The sequence below is a fragment of the Solanum lycopersicum genome, chromosome 10 (assembly GCF_036512215.1).
Source record: "Solanum lycopersicum chromosome 10, SLM_r2.1".
Taxonomy (NCBI): Eukaryota; Viridiplantae; Streptophyta; class Magnoliopsida; order Solanales; family Solanaceae; genus Solanum; species Solanum lycopersicum.
The window spans coordinates 61,071,084-61,093,687 of NC_090809.1; the positions used below are offsets into that span (position 1 = coordinate 61,071,084).

At 33.2% G+C, this 22,604-nt stretch overlaps 3 protein-coding genes and 1 non-coding gene across 6 annotated transcripts; 1 reads left to right on the forward strand and 3 right to left on the reverse strand.

Annotated features, from left to right (window-relative positions):
• Positions 1–3,936: 3,936 nt before the first annotated feature.
• ats1 (putative asparaginyl-tRNA synthetase) lies at positions 3,937–8,374 on the reverse strand. The gene is made up of 6 exons (NM_001317983.1): positions 7,808–8,374; positions 6,302–6,943; positions 5,619–5,872; positions 5,403–5,532; positions 4,674–4,732; positions 3,937–4,492 (listed from the first exon to the last, which is right to left on the reverse strand). The coding sequence occupies exons 1-6, from the start codon at positions 8,279–8,281 to the stop codon at positions 4,309–4,311; spliced, it is 1,743 nt and encodes a 580-aa protein (NP_001304912.1). The 5' UTR covers positions 8,282–8,374; the 3' UTR covers positions 3,937–4,308.
• A 1,359-nt stretch (positions 8,375–9,733) lies between these two features.
• On the reverse strand, positions 9,734–18,039 carry LOC101243754 (polypyrimidine tract-binding protein homolog 3-like). 2 transcript variants are annotated; one of them, XM_004249258.5, is made up of 15 exons: positions 17,905–18,039; positions 16,270–16,333; positions 14,703–14,774; positions 14,540–14,616; positions 14,311–14,392; positions 12,870–12,993; positions 12,543–12,607; positions 12,388–12,437; positions 12,227–12,268; positions 12,069–12,120; positions 11,930–11,987; positions 11,826–11,839; positions 11,502–11,609; positions 11,208–11,351; positions 9,734–10,409 (listed from the first exon to the last, which is right to left on the reverse strand). In XM_004249258.5, exons 2-15 carry the CDS (start codon positions 16,324–16,326, stop codon positions 10,020–10,022), a joined length of 1,335 nt encoding a protein of 444 aa, XP_004249306.1. In that variant the 5' UTR covers positions 16,327–16,333; positions 17,905–18,039; the 3' UTR covers positions 9,734–10,019. The 2 variants fall into 2 exon arrangements, with proteins under 2 accessions (XP_004249306.1, XP_010312158.1); XM_010313856.4 differs by lacking the exon at positions 17,905–18,039 and adding an exon at positions 16,479–16,531.
• A 1,206-nt stretch (positions 18,040–19,245) lies between these two features.
• Positions 19,246–19,386, forward strand: LOC112940240 (small nucleolar RNA snoR137). The gene has a single exon (XR_003244205.1). It is a non-coding gene; the product is annotated as a small nucleolar RNA snoR137 (small nucleolar RNA).
• A 752-nt stretch (positions 19,387–20,138) lies between these two features.
• Positions 20,139–22,561, reverse strand: LOC101244047 (thioredoxin family protein). 2 transcript variants are annotated; one of them, XM_004249259.5, is made up of 4 exons: positions 22,197–22,561; positions 21,214–21,390; positions 20,950–21,114; positions 20,139–20,756 (listed from the first exon to the last, which is right to left on the reverse strand). In XM_004249259.5, exons 1-4 carry the CDS (start codon positions 22,338–22,340, stop codon positions 20,469–20,471), a joined length of 774 nt encoding a protein of 257 aa, XP_004249307.1. In that variant the 5' UTR covers positions 22,341–22,561; the 3' UTR covers positions 20,139–20,468. The 2 variants fall into 2 exon arrangements, with proteins under 2 accessions (XP_004249307.1, XP_010312159.1); XM_010313857.3 differs by having other exon boundaries at positions 21,214–21,449; positions 22,197–22,451.
• Positions 22,562–22,604: the final 43 nt, after the last annotated feature.

Genomic DNA, 22,604 nt, shown 5'->3' on the forward strand with positions numbered 1-22,604 from the left:
AAGCTTGGTATGATACGGTATGGTATTTGAAAGTTTCGATATAATTTGATATTTCATTCTTAAAACATAATACCATTACCATGCCAATTTAATTTGATATAGTTCGAAATATAGAAGTTTGATTTCGATATTCTACGGTATGGTAAATTTGTATCGCACTTTGTTCAATTTGACTATATATACTCATCTAATAGAACATGTCTTCGACTGTTAAAAGAATGTCTGAGTTGTATCGTACTAACACATTACACATGTAGAAATATATCTTCAAAGTAAAGTACAAACAACTCCTATTGTTAGTCAATTACATTTCAATCAAAATAGATTTGTCAACGTTTCAACTTCTAAACATTTACCTTATACGTGTATATGTTATTTATGTAACTATTTATTTTGATATGATATGATATGATATTCGATACTTTGGTATGTTATTTCTAAATATCAAATATTGTACCTAATAACAAAAAAAATTATATATAAGTTCGATATATACCATACCATGTCTACCTACAGGAGTCAACATAACTTTTTTCATAGCGACTCGTGATTGGGATTATTAAATTTGAATTTGTGCGTACGACGACTGATTTCTAGGGACAACACTCTCAACAATATTTTTTCATTTTTAGTTCGAGCAATTGGAATTTTACTAAATCTGAATTCGTGCATATCACGACTCATTTCCAGAAGTAATGGTCTCAACGATTCTTTTTCAACTTCAAGGACTCGATGTGATTGAGATCTTACTAAATATGGCATTGGTCGCTACAAAAGCTTTCTTTTGTTCTTTAAAGGCACAAAAAAGGGCGAATATAATATTGTGTGTAATCAGATATAATATGTCAAATCTTATTCAGTTGTTATTTAAATAGTTAACATTTAACTTAATTATGATGATATGCATTTTTTATTTGTTAATTCTTAAATTATATATATAGTGAAGTGTCTATAACAATTAATGTAGATAAGTATTTATCAAAATTGCCTAATATTTTTGTTTGTCTAGAAATTTGAATTGCAATCTAGTGATTCTTTATCTACTCTTTGGATGTTCTTATCAAAATATTCTTTTTCTCATAAATGTAGATATATTACTTTAAACTTTAGTATTTTTGGAGGACATTAATTTGTCCAAAAATATATTTGGCTAGTCAATTTAAGAAATATTTTTATTCATAATGAAAAATACTTGTCTTTAAGAAATATTTTTATTCATAATGAAAAATACTTGTCTAATATATCATAAATGCTTTCGAAGAAAAATATTCATTTTTCAAAATCGAACAACAAAAAATTACGCTCAAAAGTTTTTTTTAAAATTCTCTTTTTAATGTCATTAAATATCTCTGACTCTCTAAAATAAAATAAAATTGAATTCCCAAAAATATAGCTAAATAAATAAACTATTAGAGTGTAATATTTTATATGTGTTGTCATGTATATATTACATTGAATGAAATGCATTTCGGCCGACTTCAAAATACTCTTTTTAAATGTCAATTTTTAAATATTTATTAATTATGGAAAAAAATAAAATAAAATTTAGAACCTTAACCTAACAACTAACAAGTATGATTTCAGTCTTGGGCTCTAAATTTTAGGGTTGGCTCTAAAAATTTTAGGTTTGGTCCTTCAAAACAAAATATTTGTTTGTTTGCATTAAACTTTATATTATTTTGGTTTTGGGTCCCATTTTCCCTTTTTTAAATATTTAAGTCCACACATTCCTATATTAACTTCTTTTTTTTTGCAATTCCTAAATTAACTACACCTATGATATAAAATATAAAGAAAGACATACTTTCAAATTTGTTATATTAATTTGTGTATATGTCATTAAACTTTCAGAAAAGGTTTATTTATGCCGTTAAATTTTTTGAAAAGGCTCATTTATGTCATCACTTAAAATTTTGGCTTATTTATGTCATTATCGTTAAAGAAAAGGCTCATTCATGCCATTACTTTTTAATTGTGGTTTTGCAAAACCATTTTTGATACGTGACTAATTATAATTCGGCCACGTCATTAATTTTTTAATTACAAAAATCATGATTCTGAAAAAAAAATGAATTATTTTTTTTTGATTTTTTGTATTAAATAAACTGATGACGTGACCGAATTATAAATGGCCACATCATCAATCAAAAAAGTTCAAAATTCTGAATAAAAATTGAATTTTTATTTTATTTTTATTAAAGAAATTGATAATGTGCCCGAACTATAATTGGTCATGTATCAAAAATGATTTTACAAAACTATCGTTAAAAAATAATGGCATGAATAAACCTTTTCTTTAGCGATTATGATATAAATGAGCCAAAAAATTTAACTAATAACATAAATAATTTTTTATAAAAATTCAATAACATATTTAAGTTTTTTCCCTTCTATTAAATATAGTTGAGATTTTAACAAATTTGTGTATCATAATTTTTTAAACAGAATATATATATATGATATATTCTTTTCCAGAAGACAATCTGAATATGATTGTTTTTCTTAAAAAATCAAATTATTCTTTTCTAAATCGTAATTATATTGATTGATGTGATTAAAATGAAGTGTTATATCTCGACTTTTTTTTTTCTTTCAATTTTTATAATTTGAATTAGAAAACTTTAATTAATAATTGCACCACATTTTCCGGCTCTAAAATCAATTCTAAAACTATTTCCAAATTCAAAGTCCAAATGTCACCTAATAATTATTGTATTAATGAAGAGACGATTTGGATTAGATGCAAATCAATTAATATTAAATTATTAGAATATCGTAATTATGACTTATGAATTTTGTATTTTTAAAAGTCATTTTGAAATTAGTTTAAGATTTGTACTTAAATACAATATTTTATAATTTTAAAATTTACATTTCACCTAACATTAACATAAATATGTCGTCCTCATATATTCACCTTTTAAACATTGCTTTGAATTGCTATATCGACAAGATAATCAAACACTTTTTTTTTAATTATTATTATTATTATTATTATTATTATTATTATTATTTTTAAATTACTTTTTATTATTTTTATGACGTTTCATAACCTCATTTTAATACTCATATTTCACCTTGATTTTAAATGGAAAAAAAGTCCACCAAATATGTGCAATCAAAGTATATTTGTTGAATTATAAGTGATTTAATTTACTTTTCTAACCTACAATATTATTTTGTATAAATAAGTAAACTATGCAATTATTCTTGCACGAAGAAATGGTCAAACATAATCATTTATAATTTAAATAGAAATTTATTTATTTATTAAAAATCACTTGTGTATTTATTTTAGATCTCTTATACAAAAAAAAAAAAATTAAAAATACATAGAATCACAACAAATTTATAGCTACAAAACCAATCGATATCAATTTTACATGACATTATTGTTTGTTGGATGATGTTGAACTAATTTATTAGAATTAAAAAATTAAACAAAAAATAATTGCTATGTTTCAATTTTTGATCTTTGTTATATTCAGTTGACTTAATTTTTAACATTGGAAAATCTTCACGGCCAAAGTTTTTCTGTCTGTTCAAATCAAAATTTCTAGAAGTAGAGTTTTCAATGGTCTTAAAACTTTATATTATGTTAGTATATGAAATTAAAAGGTGTGTCAATGTATAATTCTTTACCTTATCTTTTATGTTTATTAGTTGATACAATTTTTTCTTCAACAAATGTTTATAAAACTATATGTCATTGATGACCTTATTTAGTTAAGGTGAATACATCCAAGGATATGGTACAGGCTAACACTCACTTGAGTGATGTCTCGAATTCGAGCCCGGAATACTAAAAAATCCTTGGTATAGAGCGCCCCCCTCCCCCGCGCCTCAAATGGACCCTACATAGCACAAAGCCTGAATAATCAAGTTTCAATGTAAGTATCGGACAACAAATGAAAACCAAAAGAAAAAACAGCTATAGTTTCAACTATTTGAATACATTGCACCATTCACATATAAGCCATAATTCCAGAATCAAACCAAAAAATCACATAAACAAAGTGACAGCATTTCCAATAACAAAGAAATATGATATGTCCAACAAAGCCATCTACAAAATCAGTTTTACTAAAAACCAGAATGCATATTTTGTAAACCCAGCAGCAAGTGTTAGATGAAATACACTGCAAACGCGCTCAGCCACTCACCCCAAACCCTCCTGAGAGATTACAATATGATACAGGTTTCCTGTATCTGAATTTGTTTGGAACTTTTAAATAGCAATTACAATTTAGAAAATGGTGTCATAATTTCAAAACTAAATAAATAGGTATCCATGTCTATCGGTATGGATTAAAGATCGGCTCTCCCTGGATATCTAGGGAAGGGAATGACATCCCGAATGTTTTCTATCCCAGTGGCAAACAGAATCATTCGTTCAAAGCCTAAACCGAAACCACTGTGCTTTACAGTACCATAGCGCCTCAGGTCCAGATACCACTCATATGGCTCTAGTGGTAGACCCAGATCCAGTATCCTGCAATCAAAAGAAGGAAAATATCATCAAAGTTACATCATTTATTCATTGTCATTAGCTTACGTTAAATGATTCAATTCCGCCTTAAAACAAATAGTGCACAAACAAACACTAATCGGATTCCGGATTCTTATAACCAGATACATAGCTGTCTACTAAAAAGCAAATTTGTCTGTCATACCTTGATCTGAGGACTTCATAATTCTCTTCTCTTTGGCTTCCTCCAATTAGTTCTCCCACCTAGAGAAATGCAAACATTTGTTTATGCAGCAGCAGACAAATGTACTCGTGATATTAAATAAAATTGCAAGGGGATGGTGGAAGGACTAGGGCAGGCAAGTGTATCTGTTTTTTTTTTTAAAAAAAAAGCTGTTTTTTTTGTTCTAATTAACTTCCCTGAAATGCTAAAGGCATGCAAGTCTGGTCAGTCATATAATTCCTTTCACGATATCCAAAATGTGTCTTCATTGCATCAAGCAACAGTGTTTTTTATTTAGTTAGTTAACCAAAAAAATTACATTTCTTCAAGTACAACAATGTTGTATGATATCAAGAGATAGCAACTCGTACGCTTGGACAATATTCAGGAAACACTTTTCGGCAACTTATTAGAAAAGAGATTTGTAAATAAAAATGTGTTTTGATGTAGTTTTCATCAAGATTACTATGTGGTCAAGCAGATTTTTCAAGTCATGCAAAATTTCTTGAAAAAACTTCAATTCAGATGACAAGGTGCAAGATTTCAAAACATTTTCCACAGATATTCAGCTCCCCTACTGATTCTCTAACAGGACATTCTACTTGCCATTGATTTACATCAAAGCATTCATCTAGACGTTTTTGAAGTGCAACCTGCTTGTGGGCAAGGGAACCTGTCTTATAAGATAAGAAGGTATTTCTTCCAGCATACCTTTGGTACTAGCAGATCCATGGCAGCAACTGTCTTGTTGTCTTCATTCACCTTCATGTAAAATGCTTTTATCCCTTTTGGATAGTTGAACACAATAACAGGTGCCTTAAAATGCTCTTCGGTCAAATATCTAGAATGGAGGTAAATCATGAATCAGAATAGCTATACAAAAATACACAGAGCAGACCCAATAGGTAAAGTCGGGAAAAAGAGTACCTTTCATGTTCAGATGCTAAGTCAATCCCCCACTCTACTTTATTTTCAAATTTCTTCACTTTGGCTGCTACCTCAAGAATATCTATGGCTTCTGTATAAGTTATCCGATGGCAGTTCGATGAGGCAACCATTCTAAGTCTACTCAGAGCATCTTTATCTACAAATTTAGTCATAAATTCCATGTCATCAAGGCAATGGTCAAGTAACCACTGACACAGAAACTTCACATACGCCTCAGCACAATTCATATCATCCTGCCAAAGGAATACAAATTTTGATTAACAGAAACAGAAAACAGAAAGAAATCTCAAGAACCCCTTCAGGAACTCTCTGAGAGTGCTAGATGTAGTGTCTGATATAAACTTTTTGCTTTATTGTCATTCATGTGCAGTTCATATTCATAAACTATTTGAACTTGAAGCCTAATCAAGTAAGAGACCGTGATTTGAACTTGATACTTATGAGCTTGAAGCTTAATCAAGTAACAGACCGCAATTTGAACTTGAAACTTAATCAAGTAAGAGATCACGTTTTGAACTTGAAATGTAATCAAGTAGGAGTCCGTGGGGTTAAATTGATTCCTTAACTGAGTGAAAACTTCTTGTTGCTAAAAGTTACCTGTCCAGACATTTTGATCCAAAAATATAATATATAGCCCCATGGCGCAATTACTATATGAATACCTGGATATCAGCAAAAGCAATTTCAGGCTCCACCATCCAGAACTCTGCAAGATGCCGAGTAGTGTGGGACTGTTCAGCTCGAAAAGTTGGTCCAAAAGTATACACACTAGAAAGTGCACATGCATAGGTTTCAACTTGGAGTTGGCCAGACACTGTCAAGAAAGCTTGTCGTCCAAAAAAATCCTCAGAGTAATCAATCTTTCCATCCTTTTTAGGAATACCAGCAGAGAGTCTGTATCTTTCTCCCAATTTAGATCTCTCTTGCAACTTCAGGAGATTCTCTTTAGCTCGTTGTAGCTCGGCAACTGCAGCACTGATTTTCTTGTTGATGTCCGCAATATTGGGATCAGTTTTGTCCATGCTCGCCTTACTAGCTTTTAGCTGAGCAACTACCTCACCTTTCTCTTTGGCGAGTTTCTCAGCAGCTTGAGTGTCAGATTCTGAAGGAGCAGGATTCTCTTTCAGCTCCTTCTCCAACTTTTCAGCTTCACTAATCAAACTAGTAACTTGGAACATCTCACCAGCACCCTCACAATCACTTGTTGTGATTATTGGGGTGTGGATATAAAGAAACCCATTGTTTTGGAAGAATGTATGGGTGGCATAAGCTAAGGCATTACGGATTCTAGCAACAGCAGAAATCTGAAAATGAAAAATCCTGGATTACAATCAAACAATCTAATGGCAGCTACTAAAATAACACACCATCCAGTTTTCGTAGCAAATATTTAGGAGTCAAAGCAATGCCTTTTTTATTCACTAGTCTCTCTTAGATGTTTCACAGAGGAAAAAACTAAGAACTACAAGAAAATACATATTTTCAAAATATAAGTTCCTCTCGGAAATAAAAAACAGAAGTTTACCATACCCATTAACATATAAAAGAAACCCCCTACATTCATGTTAAACCCAATAATTACATTGACTTTTAAGTAGTAAATATGGTTTTATGCCGGTATAAAACCAATTGTTCCACCTACAAACCAAATAAGTTCTATATATTGATTCCATTCCTTTTGGGCTCAAGAAGTGCCACCTTACATCTTACAGGAAAGATCAGTACTAAATTACAAAGAATAAAAAGAAACAGAGTCTAAACCCCAAGCATGACATGATCATTCCACCAAGTTCACCTCTTCTGTGCATATAAGAGTTCAATAATGTGGATGAATCCCAAAAACATACCCAGAGAGGTCAGACCTTACCCCTACCTCAGAGGTAGAGAGGCTGTTTCCTATAGACCTTCAGCTCAATAAAAACCAGTCCAACACAGTCATGGAAATTAAAGCATAACAAAGCAGCAACTACGACAAAACAATACGATAATTGAACAGGGGACGAGGCAAAAAAAACTAAAAATGGGTGATTTGTGTTTATAAACCAAAGCTTGTACGCAGATTTACTAGTGCAGGTGTATGTTTTCGCTGTCTATATCCTTAATCCGCCTTTACAACAAATTACTGTCACATCAAAGAGAGCCGTAAAAATTAAGTTAGAGATCATTACAGTGTTCGTTCGGGATCGAAGATGAACAACATCCCTTAAAAACTCAAGCGTCAACTTAGTCTTCGGCAATGGATACTTAGCAGCATCAACAGTACCCACAGATATAACCTTCTGAACACGAAGCTCAACTTTCTGCTTCGCACCTTCAGGAGGAACCTTCAATTCACCTTCCACATGTACACAAGTACCAGTAAGTACCAAATCACCAAGCTTATGAACTGAAGCATCAACGATCACTTGAAGATTCCCTGGGCATGAACCGTCATTCACTTCGAGGAAAGCGAATGAACCCTTGCCCTGTTCTCTTCCTGTTTTGACCCAACCACCGATTTTGACAACATTTCCGGCGAGTCCAGCTCCTCCGTCGGTACGGCCGACGATTGAACAGATCGGGACGCGTTGAGAGAATCTCGCCTCCTCTACGACGTCGGTTAGGGTGAGTTTTTCCACCGGCGGCGCTGAATCGACTGACATTTTGGCGTTTTGGTTGCTCGGCGGCTGAGAAACAGAAATGTGGGATTTGTTTGGGTTTGAATAAACCCTAGGGACCTTTGAGTTAGTTATTCTAGTTGAAAGTGAAACGCACTACTTGTATATATAAATATTCGTCCAATTTTTTTTTTTACGATTAAATTGTTCATCGTTTAATAGCTTACAAATCACATAAGAAAAACAAATCGTATTAAACAAGTATTATGTGATAGATTCGACTAGCCGTCACTTCCCAAAGGACAATTTGATTATTACATAATTGTCAAATCAAAATAGTTAAAAAAACACAAAAGCTAACATGATCGATTCAACCGCGGGTGGAATAAGGTATTGAAAATTTATTTATCAAAAATATTAGTATATAATTTTTCTATTAAATAAATTTAATATTTTTTAGTTTGATTCAATGTTATGCAGGATGGTAATCTATAATTGTAGTTTATTTATTTTTAATTGATATATATTTATATAATAAAGAACTAATTATTTTGACTTTTAAGTACGTCAAATTTTCACAATTAGAAATTTAAAAAAAAAAAAGTAAAAGTATTTTTCTTCGTTTATCAATTACATAAAAAGAAAATTTTAATTAAGATAGACCAATCGAAATTCATTGCTAAATATAAAAGGAAATTAAGCAAAATTTTTAGTGTTTGTTTTATATATATTTAAACTTATAGTATCAAAATATTCGATTTTGATTGGATTTATTGATAGGGTTTACCAAAATATGCACACCACTAAATTCGATTAGTGTTATTATTGTCTTAGTTGTTGTTTATGGTTAATTTCTTTCTTAATCAAGAAATCACGAGTTATAACGTATTTTTTACACAATTAATTTATTTTAAAATTGATTTATTAGCTTGATCAATTATTGAAATGTGTATGAAATATCATAAGGGATTCAATATCTTAATATCATATTTATCTAAAGCTTTAAAAAAAGCTTCATATTCGAAAACACAAAAACGATCTAGTTAAAAAGTCATTCAAAACTTTATCAAAAAATTATTATTTATTAAAAAAGCTATAAAACCGATCACTAATAGTACTTATTAAAAAACTTACTAAAATTGATTCTCGACGAGATTAACGTTAATACGCAACATAAGCATTTTGACGAAATAGGTATTAGTTTGGAGCTGAATTGTGTAGATGGACAAAATTAGATTCTTGTATTTATTTATTTTTTCTTTAGAATTATTTATGCAAAAAATACTTGTAGACCACGTCAAATACTAGTCAAAATTAAATACTTTTTTTTTAATAAAGAGGACGACTGCACAATTATTATTAAAATGTTCACTAGATTTTTCTTGTCAAAAAGCACTGTATTTTAGAATTTTAAAATGAGTATTTAAATCATAGAATATTTGGCGGCATTTCAACATAAAAAATGGAAGTATGAAATTTGAAAAATAAAAAATAATATTTAATAATTAAAGTTGCGTGTGAATATGAATATAACTTGAGTCCAATGTATGAAAAAAGTTCCAAATTAGGTGACGTGAATCTGAACTAGTGGAAAAAAGGAAGCAATTTGACTACAATATTAGTACAACACACTTCAATCTCCCTATGTACCCCTGAACTCAAGGCAAAAGATAAGTACACTAGTCAATGTAAGAAACTGAAGTTACAACAACAACAATAACCACTGTTTAGTTGTCACTATCCAGTCTACTATTCTTTCCACAAATTCATCCAGGAAGGCTTCTCAGATGCTTTGCACCTGAGAAAACGAAATCCGAATGATCGATCCGCCAAGGGATGTAGCATGTTGACACACAAGTGCCTCAGTTGCCTGCTCCTCGTTATCGAAAAGAACAAGAGCCTGCTTCTTCCCATTCATTTCGAAAAGCTTTGTGTTCACAATGGGACCATGCTCCTCCAAATGAGCAACTATCTCTTCTTCCGTCACGTCCTGGGGCAGGCTTGACACGTGGATCATCTTCGTGGGGGAGCAACAGTACCGGTAGTTCTTGGCTGCATTCCGGTTAAAACGGTTGAGATTTGAGTTTGAGTAGTCGCGGGTCTCTGGTCCGGTGTTAATATTTGGGTACTTGGAATAGTTCACTTCCAACCGCTGGCCAAATAACATGGCACCCTGTATACCGGGAAATATTAACAAACATGCACCATAATGATACAGATAGATGCTTGAACGAAGCAAAAGATATGCATGGGCTTCATTAATTAATACACTGGGCAATAATGGATCATATCACAATGTAATCCCACAGGCGGGGTGGGGTGGTCAAGGGAGGATAAGATGTACGCAGACCATACCCCTACCTTTATAGATTGAGAGGCTGTTTCCGATCAAATATTGTAGATTTATATGATGAGGCATTTTGAAAATGAGTACATTCCAAACTCGATGAACAACGTAAACGTACTAACCACCTTTACTCTGTATAGCTCATGTCATCAGGCAACTCAGTGAAAATTCAGGAATCTATACTAAATGCAAATGCAAGGGATATGACGCTTCAAAAGCTAAAATTAGGAAAGAAAGAAGGGAGCACTGCAAGGTTGTGAAGAAACATTTAATTTTTATTTAATAACGAGGGAGCGTCTAGTAATCTGATACATGGTGTGAAGTATAGTTGTGTTTGGTACTTTTTTACTCTTTTGAGTCATCAACCCGTTGTCTGATAGGGAACATCCCCGAATAGACAGAAAGCAGAGAAACATGATTACACGACTATATAGGGAGCAACCAAATGAAGTAAATAATTTCACTGATCTCATAGGGAACATCCCCAAAAAGAAGTAGTAGAGAAACATGACTATACAAACAACAATCAAATGGTAATTAGGCTGCTGACACGATAATGAGGAAGAACAAACTAAATCTTTTTTTTTTCAAAAAGGAAAGAAGTAAAGAAATCATCATCAATACCTTCAAAAAGTGCACAGCCAGCTCTGCTTGGAAGCCATCGCCCATCTGAACAAGAGCATGATCTGGTTTATTCCGTAAATGTTTAATTCTGACAATGTTCCCATAAATGGAGAACAGATTAAAAAGCTTGTCCTCGTCTATTCTCTGTAACAGGGGAAAATAATTAGAAAGGAAACATAAAGATGAGTACCACGAACTTCAAATCCTATTTAAACAGGAAGAATAAGAAAGAGATGTTTCTGGAAAGGAAAACGAAAGGCTATAACATAGTAATAATGAAAGAAAGAATCTTACATCTGGATTTACATTAGATACAATAATAGTACACCTGTCATTCATCCCGCTTATGCCAGGGGGCAAACCGCTAGGAAAGGCAGCTGCAATAGCTGCAGCATTTCCCATCTATTCAAGTAATAGCAAAGACAAACCCAACTTAGAGCTTTAAGGAAATTTGAGCATAAACATGAGAAAGAGAGAGCAAGATAATGTAGGGAAAAGAAGTGGTTAGTGTAGCATAAGAAGCAGCAACTACAGCTGCACCACCTGGATCTGATTGCACATAAGGGAAATAGCCAAGAGAGGTTAAAATACTTCAAACTTGATGAGAGAGATGCACACCTGAGGAAATCCAACTGGACAAAACAACAGGAGAAAACAATTGAGAACACTAAAACCAGGAAAGTTTCACAATCACCACAATAAAATAGTGTTAACTTAAGCACCTCCACGAGGCCCAGAACCTTGCCAGGGGTACAGGGCTCCAGCATCTCCATATCCTTGCTGTTACACAATGATAAATCTTGAAATTAAATCCTATTGGCGAACTCCTAGTGCTACTAAAAACAGAAACGAAGTAACTACTTGAGGAGATTTGCCCTTCGGCTCTGATGGTAGATTTGGGTTGGTGAAGTCTCTGCACATATAGATAATGCAGAACATGAATATTTCTTAACAACTGAAGGGAAAAGCTTCTTTCGATATGTATAAGAGGGAAAGAGAGAAAGCAATGAACAAGTTACCTCGAGCGCTCATTGTTGTAGCTCACTTGCAATTCATCCAGGCTGAATCACAAAATCAGCCATGGTGGTGAACACACTCATCATCACATATAAGGGGAAAATGCAAATATGTCCATGCATCCACAAAAAAGGCATAATTTTAAAGGGATCTAAAATCTTACTTTGAGAATTGTATGTCAAGCTGACAGCAGCCATCATAGATATTACGCCCCTATAAAAAAAAATTGTAAGCATTAAACTTCAATTGTCTAAGATAAATAAACAGCACAAAATAATCCTCTCATGACAAGGCACCTCTATGCAACACAAAGCATACCTGGAGAGAGTTCCTAGCAGAAATAGCAGTCTGAGTTAACTCGTACTGAATTAAAGCTTGAAAACCTACAAAGTTTATAGCAAACAGTTAAAGATTATGCAGATATGGAGCAAATACTGCAAGTGTCATAATTAGAGTTTCAGATATGCTCCAGACAATTGAAGTAAGAAGCTAACTAGTTGCATCCAACATTAGAATAATATAACACAACAAAGAAGTGCGAGAGACTCCCATCCATGATCAAATTTCTAGCCAGTCTTTAAATCCAGAATGAGAAACAAATTACGAAGAAAATAGAACATAGAGAGAAAACTTGAAGATGCTGACCGGCCGACTTCTGAAATGTCACGATCTTCTCAATAATTCCATGAGGTGAAAAAACTTGATGCAGCACTTCCACAGTTATAGGATATAGCACGTGATGTATCGAAACTAAGAGAATTCGATTAGGCTGAGAGTCCAGAGAGCCGACAGCAGAGCATCATAGAGACAGAAGAGAGAGAAGAGAAGAGAATGAATAGAGAGGAATAGATGAAAATGAGAAGGAACAATTACAACAATATTTCATCTCAACAAACAGAAAAAAAGTATAACAACAAACCAGCAAGCATGTGAAAAGCATGAAATGCATAAAATGTTAATAAATACTGACTTCTACATAACAACCAGTGCCTTATTTCTTTTTGATATGGTTCTAAGTCATTTCAAGCACAAATGATCCCCCACATCTTTGTCTTTAGAGAAGAGTTACGAATAAGGCCTCTCAAGTGCTTATTAGGTAGAAACTGAGATGAATGTTGGTTTCTGATGCTTTATGATAGTCAGAAGTACGTCCATTAAAGGATTTTGGGACATACCGAAACCGGCATGGCCAAGTAAGGTGGGTTTATTGCTATCTTAAATCCTCAGTCAAAGAAGGATATACCTTTAAATGACCTGTTTTCTCTCTCAAGTCATCGAGAAGACCATAGTTTCCAGGGAAATGAAATACAATCTTCCCAAAACATAGACTCCATTTTTCAATGGAAAAGACTGCTTTCTGGCAGAAAAGATAACTCAAATCAAAATCAATCTGAAACTATGGAATCACTATATTTACATTCTGCTTGCCTTTCAATTCCCCTTAAAGTCATACCTTTTTAGCACCTCCAACAGCATAAGAATAAGTTTTAGTGTCAGAAATTGTGAAAGAGAACAATCAGTTAAGATCTTATATCTTCAACACCACAAGCGCCAGGCACAGAAGTGGTGCTAGGTAGGCAAACATCAAAAAGGTAATTCATCTTGCCCATTCAGTGCGATCACGAAATCTCAAAATTTTCTTCTGACATCTCAATAATATGTCAATACACTAGTTTCAGAACCAGGTCCATCCACTTTTTATGAATTTGAGATAGCATTACTTCACTTATTTGAATACATATAAACACGCAATCTTGAAGGATCCATTTATGACGAGTGAAATCATTTATTACTCTATAAGCTTCACATAGTTAACTAACTAATAAGGAAATGGAAGTGAACTGTGTACTTCCTATCAGTGCTCCTGTACATCAAGTAAATAATAGAAATGTCTTTCAAACAAGTAATAAATCTTTAAAGCACGTAGGGCTTAAAGCAAACAGCAAATTATACTTGAAAGTTTTCTAGTTTAAAGTCAACCAGGGTGGACGTTTATCATATGTTTCCCAGGGACACCGTTAGTATTGAGTTCAATATAAGTGATGCATAAAGCCACCTCTAGTAAGACCAAGAAAAGATCACTGACCTCATCTCCTCGCCCTTGTGCATTCTGATCCACGGTTGTCAGTTCTTGATGAGATGAAAACTGTACATATACACTTCTCCCCCTATGGACAAGCAAAGTGAGCCACTAATCCAGGTTGAACAAAAAGATGTAGTGAAGTGCAGTCTCTTGAAAGCTTAGCAAAGACAGTAATTTAAAAAGCTACATAAATATCTCCAGTTGGATATACATGTTTTGTGTAACAAGGTACCTTATGCTGGGCTGAACATTTGAGTAGAATTGCATGGCATTTACAGCTGCACCAATTTCTTGCATTTGCAGGAGGGCCTGTACTTCCATAAGATGTAATTATTAAGAAACAGCAACTTACTCAAATCATTCTTCCAATCAAAATAAATGTATAAAAGAAATACCTGATTTTTTGCCCTAAGCATTACAAGTTTGGTAATGACTCCAAAGGGCTGAAATAGCTGAAGCAAGTCATTCTGAAAAACAACACAGGAGCCATTAAACCTATAGCGTCACTTTCTTGCTTTTTATAATAGAGTAGAAAAGAGAACTAATCATTGAAAGAAATTCAAGAAAATGCAAGAGGAAGGATTTGCTGCTGCACTCAGGTTTAAATATTTACCACCTCAAAGTACTAACTACTCCCATCTTTCAAACTGTGTTAACACTATTACCAAATAAAAATGGCATAATGCTAACTGCTTCTCTTTTGGAAATTCAAGTGTGGTTGGAGATCAAATGCTGAGAAGCTAAAATAACAAACATAACCCTAGAATGACTATAAGCAAATGACAGACTTCCTACTTTCAATGAAAGGTGCTAAAATAATCACTTCAAATAAAATGATCATTCTGTGAATTCTGGTACAACAGTACATGTATTTCATGGTCTACGCCAAAGAGGAGGCAGATTGGGCCCCACATGAAGCCCCAAAAGAGCTGAAAATCAAGCCAAAATCGGTGTGTGTTTTGGTTCTCAATAGTGCCACTTTTTTCATTATTTTGTTAGGTAGTTTCGAGAAGAAGTGTGACATCATTTTACATGCCTTCCTAGTTAGGTTTTACTACTTAATATTTTTATAAAAGTAGAATTTGACATGACATTTGGGAGAGAGGTACAAATTTGGATCCTATCTATAGCGGTATGTTTTTTGCTTTTTTTGGAAACAACATTATTGATATTATTGAGAGTTCTTGTGTTTACACCTTGGTGTATTGGATCTCATAACCTTACAAGAACAATTTAGTCTTAGAGGTAAGATTAATTCATTGCTTGATATATATGGTTCTTAAACGTTTAATTGAAGAAGGTTAATTAATCTTATACTAATTATTTTTTGACAACTAATCTTATACTAATTATTGTCTTTAATTGTTCAATCAGGGACCTAAAACACTTTCCATCTAAGTTCTTGAATCAAATCTGTTGGTAACCATGATTAGCCCTAGTATTTTGTCTACTACAATCAATTGGGATCCTTGGCAATAAATTTGAAGTTGAGGGATTTTATTCTAGAATTTCGGCTATCTTTAATTTCCGATCTTTAATCTTCATAGTTTTGCTTCCGCATAATTCTTGTTTCTCTTTAAGTTCTGATTCTCATCAGGGATGCTGGCACATTGTGTGCTGCCCGTTTTAATCATTTATCACAAATTCTCACATCATCTATTAATCTTCATTGTGGGAATTCGTCTTGTATATATTTCTTACAAGCAAATCAGGTGCGCGGAACATTTTAAGTTAATTACATGAATGACCTCAATTTGGGAAATAGTCCTACAACACAATAAGTACTATACTGGGAGCAATAGTTCAAACATAGTAAAGCAAAATAAATCCAGTTCACGCATCATACTGGGAGCTCAGAGATCACACATGCCACTCAGTCAAACAGATGCCTATCTACGAGAAAGTGAAGAAAGAGCAAGTGGGATATATGGGAGGTAATTGGTACGCAATCCAAATATCTACCTCTGAGATCTCTTGGCCCACATTGCGAACATGAATGACCTTTGACGGCTCAGTCATTTTTTACCTGAACCATAAAAATAATGAATGTCATTGAAATAAATAATCCCCACAAACACATTGCAAAGTCGCGCTATGTCAAAGAATAATTAAGCACATGCAAGACAAGGATTTAGTCACAATGCAAAAGGGGCTTAAGAAAAATACCGGACCTATGAGAATTTAGAATGGAAGTATCTCTTAAGTCATTTTGACCACAAACATCAATTCCTAAAGAAAGTAAGAGTCAACAACAAGTAACAACATGAAGGTCTACAGGAAAAACTAAACCTCTGTATCTCATTTTCTTAGTATGGAATATCAACAAGTAAGACAGAAGGTAAATATGCAAGAAATTCGGCTATTATCAAAAAGTGAAGCTATGGATGTTAGTAAAGGACTACATGTGACATGTTTACTTCCATTTGTGCTCAACTCCTATAGCCTAAACAGGTATATTACGAGTTACAGGAATTAAATTGTTACCAAAATCTCTGATTTCTTTAGAAAAAAACATGGAAAAATTCATATCATACTTAACCCTAGTTAGGTCTTTAATCGTACACACACATATAAGTTGACAATCTTTTTGACATCTAAATAATTGAATGCAATTGCCACATACATTTCACTGATCAATTATGCCAGTAGCTCAAACACTGTCCTAAACCTAAAGACATACCATCCATGCCATACATCTACATCATGTATCATATTCATGCCACTTGACCACCATACTCTGAAGTTACATTATTTTGCATTAAAATCTTCAAAAACAATCATTTTGGTTAATACATTAAACTGCACCACCAACGCCCCTTTCCACAAGTAAACAATGAATCTTAAACACTTACGACTTCCCTATGATTCAAAAGTAAAAATACCATTTCTTAAATCTTTATCTATAATAATCATCCCTTTTTAGCGCACATTAGATTGAGTGCAGGATCATTCCTTAGTTGCACCCTCAGGCTTAAATCATCTATAGAACAATTAGACAGGATCATTCCTTAATTGCACCATCAGGCTTAAACCATCTATAGAACACTGAAATTTTCTACATAGATTCACCATTCAATAGCTGAAACAACTTCCTAACTACTGAAATTCGACTAGAAACAGCATAAATCACTAGAACCCAACTAATTCAAGATTTACTTATAGTTGATTGATATTGTTTGAAGTCGTGGAACAAGAACAATCACATCGAAAAAATGGGAGCAGAAAACATAAGTCTTTTCAATAGATAATTGACCCAAAATGACTGATTTCTTCAAGCACAGCAAGAATTTTATACTTGAACAACTTCTACTCATAGCTTATCAGTTTTTTATCTTTCAAAAAGCAAGAATTTTCAAGAACACCAAGAATTCTTTCATTTCTCTTTTACTCATAGATGATGACAAGCCTTAAAACTTCATCCTACTTAACCCTTACAATAAAACCAAAACATCACTAGAAAAATGAACCAAATGGTAACCAATCTTCAATGAACTCAAGTTTTAATGATTCTAATTAAGTTTTAAAAGTCCCAGTTAAACTCAATTAGCAGTAATTAAGTTCATAAACACAAATAAATAAACTGAATTAAGATCTGACCTTCAGAAACAGAGAGACAGAAATGAGGGGAAAAAGAGAGAATTAGGGCTTGAAAAACCAGATAGAATATTCCAGTTTCCGTTTAAAGCTTCATTTTATTTTGATATATTTAGATTGACATAATTGCCCTTGGGAACAAAAATACATAAAAGATTTTGAATTTTAATCTCAAAAATTCAATTTGTTCCTATTTTAGATATTTTCTTAAAATGATATTTTTCCTACACTTATTAATTATTCTTTTTCTTTAAAAGGATTGTGCTTTTTCAATTCTAACTTGAATTATAATCAACATTTTATATTTTTTTTCTTAAATTTATATGTTTATTTTTGCATTTAGGGACATGTAGAGTTTTTGTAAGTATTATGTTTTTGTTGGTGATGTGCGTCTTTTTATACTATGTGTTTTTTTATCCATAGATAAGTACTATATATAACAAATAGTTAGTGCTACGGACATAATTTATAATAATTAAAAAATAATTATATTGTTATTATCATACCATGAATATTAGCTTCAGAAAAGGTTACTATAGAAATATCATATGCTTATGGAGTCTCAAAATTTTTTATTAAGAATAAAACGATCAACGGTCTCATAAAAAATACTATTTGAAATTATTAACAGTGTTACTACTAATCCCTACACCACAACTCAAAGAAATAGAATAATTTTGAACTAAAGTTCAAATATAATGGATAATTTTGGACTTTTTATTTCATTTTCACAATTGTACAGGGTATATTAGGAAATTCACACAGAGATAAGGACCTTTTAGGTTTCAGAGAAATCTATTTAAGACGACGGTAGAGTGAAAGTTTAGCCTCAAAACTACTTGATCTTATCTGAGCAGTGGGCTGCGGAGAAGACGGCGACGGAGAATGTGACCGGCGTAGTTGGGGAGGAGCTACCGCCTTACATATATAGGGTTAATGGAGGCTCCGTTCATCTCTTTCTGGCCGGTCAATTTTTCGGGACCCCTTTTCCCTGCTTTACTGCGATGAAGACTGTTCGCCATCTGAGCCTATCGAATAAATCGGGGCGATGAGGGTTTGAGCGGACTTGACCATCATAAAGTTTTAATTTTTATGTAATTTAAGTATTTTTGTTTCAAATTGCTGAAGAACAGATATCCAGATTTTGAAAAAAAATTATTTTTGTGTGTTATTTATTTGAGTTCATGCATTTCTCTTGATTTAATTTGCTATATTTGAATCTAACCTTCCTTTTGGCTATAGATTTTGATATTTGAGTTTTTGAAGTTAGCATTTTACTCAGAAAAATTTTGAATTTGCTACAGCATCAGAGCATTTTGTTCCTTCTGTATTCAGATCTGAAATGTTGCTTCTTACTTGTGAGCACCTCTTGTTTTATGTGGGGATGTTCCTGTTTCGGAAGCATATATTAATTCTTTTACCAGTTATAAACAGCGTGATGAATATTTCATTTCTGCATCACGCTACCTGTCTTCTGGTACAAACTCATGTGATCTATGCAATGATATGATGATCTGTGTCTTTAATTGTAGCACCAGCATATAACATGATTTAAAGATATGGAAGACTGTAGTATTTGACAGCTATAGAACATCTAAATTTTATATGGTATATGTTATGGGTTTGGGATCAGGGTAGAACTATGTCATGAAGAAGCTGTGGCTTTGTATTTGGTTGATTCTGCCTGAAAAGTGTCCAACTTTTGATGTCTTTTATGCCTCTTTTGGGTTGTCCTCTATCCCCTTTATGACAGTATAGCAATTCAATGTCACGAATGACAGATTTTTGCTCTTGCCTGAACTGGAAGTTGAGTTTGAAGCTTTAGCAGATGCAGGCTGAAGGCTGTTGAAACAAGGCCTTCCTTTGATTGCGAGTGTTGAGTCTATACCAACCTTAACCCCCTAGGTTGGGGTTCGAAGAGTGTAGAATGTATGCAGCTCTTTCCCTCTGCCTTTAGATGGTAGAGCGGCTGAACGAAGACGATTCAGACTATGGATTGATGTAAAACTAATTGGATTTCCCTCAATACTGTGTTTTATTGAGGTCCATGTCTTCCTTGGAAATGGATTGGCTGCTGATATGTTTTAGCATTTGATACATACTTGTAGTTACTGAAATATTTTTATACTATGAATTCGAAAATTGAGAAATGCAACTTTATTTTGTTCATTCATTATACTCTCTTTGGATTAAATCTTTTGGCAAGTGAAACATGAAATGATGGTAAGAATGCAGTCTTTACTAGAACTCATTTCATTTGAATACCAGGCTCACATAAAATATTTATAGCAACCATATACGGTGACATTATGTACATTAAAACACACACTAGATAGTTGTGCATACATAACCTCTATAATACAGTTTACAGATGAATCTCAAAATCATCCTGGACGACTCATCTTTTCATATGGAACTTTTAGAGATAAGTCTACCCTCCATTCAAGACGGAGGGTGTTAGAATGTCTGTCTCACATGATGAGGAAAGGACTGTTGTTCCTTTTTTATAGTCTTGAGCATAGCTTTTCGAGTTTACTTAGATCAAGGTCCGATGTCTTAACAAACTTTTAACTCTTTGAGTCCTGTTTGGCCGTATGCAAAGTTGATGCTAGAGGAAGAGGAAGTGGTAATGGGGAGAATGTATTGGGATGAGATGAAGATTGTCTACTTGTTTTTATCACCTTAACTTCTTCTAAGGCAAGAGGCACTGGTTCTTCTGTTTTTGGTGTGTAAGCAAAAGATAGGTCCTTATTAGCCGCTAGGGCAAGTAGCTCTTTCTCCTCGAGCCCTTTAACTGGTCCGAGGCTGCAACAATCTGCACCATACTTTGTCAATGCATCTTTGAATTTTTTTATCTGCACCAGGATATCGTGGCCGGTGTTAGAAGGATAAAAGGAAGGCGTTGACAACAACAAGCAAACGACAGCATTGCTCAGCTGTTGAATCTCTTAGTCATCAAGATCAATTCAATGAGAGACATTGCAGAAATTAAGAAGGAAGCTGCATATAATGTCATTAACAGATTGCTGACATATCAGATAAACTAACCGTGGCATTGGTGCAACTAAAGCTACAAAGACGACCTTCAGCACCTCTATAGAAACGGAAAAATGGGAGAACATGTACGTTCAGCGAGTAACACATTGACTTGTGTTCCTCATAGTTCACATGCAAAAACTGCACATCCGGATTCATCTCTGCTAACTGACATATCTGCATTTCCCAGTTTTAACAAGACTAAGATCATTAATCCTATCTTACTGAAATGGACAGCCAACAAAGTGCAGCATTAGACAACAAGAAATGTATTACCTTTGGATGAAGGGCTTTGCAGCCTCCACAGCCAGGGGAAAGGAAATCAACAACGACTAGTTTATCCCCACCGTTTAGAAGGGTGTCAACGAGGTCTTGAGCACCCGTCACCTCTTTCATATTCGGTTGAAGTCCTTTCTCCCACCATTTAGGAGCTCTCTTGATACCTATGCTCATCTGTGTTTATGTAGCGCGAGATGAAAAGGTACAACTTTTTATATACTATAATATCAAGCCTGCCAAATTTTTAAAAAAAAAAGAACATACTATCGAGTGAGCCAATATTAACCAATCATGCTCTGAATTCGACCAGAAAATTTCTACGCAGAAATAGATTTTTAACACAAGATCATGGGAAAAAGATTGAAATTTTTTACTTACTTATCAACTGATAACGAAAATTAACATAAGAAAACTCCGTATTATAGCGAGTCCTAGTGGTCAATGAGTTGAATTGGGAACATGAAGCCTCTTATTTAATTCCTATCAAAGGAAAAAACGGAAGGTACCTTCTTCCTTTTTGTTCGAACCAGATAATTGTTACATATAGTTTCATAATATATCATATTGAATTGTATTATTTCTATGGATACAACGTTTAGATAAATTATATGCTTCTTGTCATAGTATATATAATGCTACACATCAGCCATTTGAAGTACAATACTATGAGGAAAGTATAGTACAATACAATAAACATAGATCTAACCTACGATACAATAAAATTTAAGAAACGGTCAAAACTAACCTTATATTTAAATTCTAAACTTAACAATACAATATACAACACGTAAGTTGTAACAACCATTTTTAAGCACTAATTTATAGATTTAACTATACAATACAACATAACAATGAAAATAAACAGTGTGTCTTAAGATTAAACACAATACAACATTGATACAGGTTACAGTCTTACAGAGAATCTTTGATTACTTGATACCGGTTACAGTCTAAGAGACTAGAAAGAAAAGAAAACGAACCTGAGCAGTAGCAACTGCTGATTTGTGATATCTTCTATTGAATTTCACTGGAAAAACACAAATCGCATGTTGATTAGAATGATAAATACCACTAGAATTCAAAATTGATGGAAGAAATACTGCCTTATTCAACAATTTCTCCATGGAACCTGAGATTGGAAATTGGGAATATGAAAAAAGTTTTTTTAAAAAAAAAAAAATTCTTCAATGAAGAGTAAAGTGAAGGGGTACATAAATAAAAGGTTTGAAAAATGTGAGAAATGAACAAATGGCAATATTAACTTATTCCTTGGACGTCAAAAAAAGCTAAAAATTTGCGATAACGTGTCAAATGTTGAACCAAATAGGAATAGAAAAAGAAATATATATGGATAACAATAATACTACATTATAAGAGGTGTCAAATGT

What these genes read in the sequence shown, in the direction of transcription:
- LOC101243754 (XM_004249258.5), bottom strand. Translation starts at nt 16,326, where the DNA reads ATGACTGAGCCGTCAAAGGTCATTCATGTTCGCAATGTGGGCCAAGAG. An exon ending in CTTGACATACAATTCTCAAA is followed by an intron (nt 12,269 to 12,387) that starts GTAAGATTTTAG and finishes TTTGTGATTCAG; the next exon opens with CCTGGATGAATTGCAAGTGA. An exon ending in TGGCTGTGCACTTTTTGAAG is followed by an intron (nt 10,410 to 11,207) that starts GTATTGATGATG and finishes CCCGGTATACAG; the next exon opens with GGTGCCATGTTATTTGGCCA.
- LOC101244047 (XM_004249259.5), bottom strand. Translation starts at nt 22,340, where the DNA reads ATGGAGAAATTGTTGAATAAGGCAGTATTTCTTCCATCAATTTTGAAT. An exon ending in GCAAAGCCCTTCATCCAAAG is followed by an intron (nt 21,115 to 21,213) that starts GTAATACATTTC and finishes TGGGAAATGCAG; the next exon opens with ATATGTCAGTTAGCAGAGAT. An exon ending in TTAGTTGCACCAATGCCACG is followed by an intron (nt 20,757 to 20,949) that starts GTTAGTTTATCT and finishes ATCCTGGTGCAG; the next exon opens with ATAAAAAAATTCAAAGATGC.
- ats1 (NM_001317983.1), bottom strand. Translation starts at nt 8,281, where the DNA reads ATGTCAGTCGATTCAGCGCCGCCGGTGGAAAAACTCACCCTAACCGAC. An exon ending in TTGCTTTTGCTGATATCCAG is followed by an intron (nt 5,873 to 6,301) that starts GTATTCATATAG and finishes TTCCTTTGGCAG; the next exon opens with GATGATATGAATTGTGCTGA. An exon ending in TATGAAGTCCTCAGATCAAG is followed by an intron (nt 4,493 to 4,673) that starts GTATGACAGACA and finishes TTTTGATTGCAG; the next exon opens with GATACTGGATCTGGGTCTAC.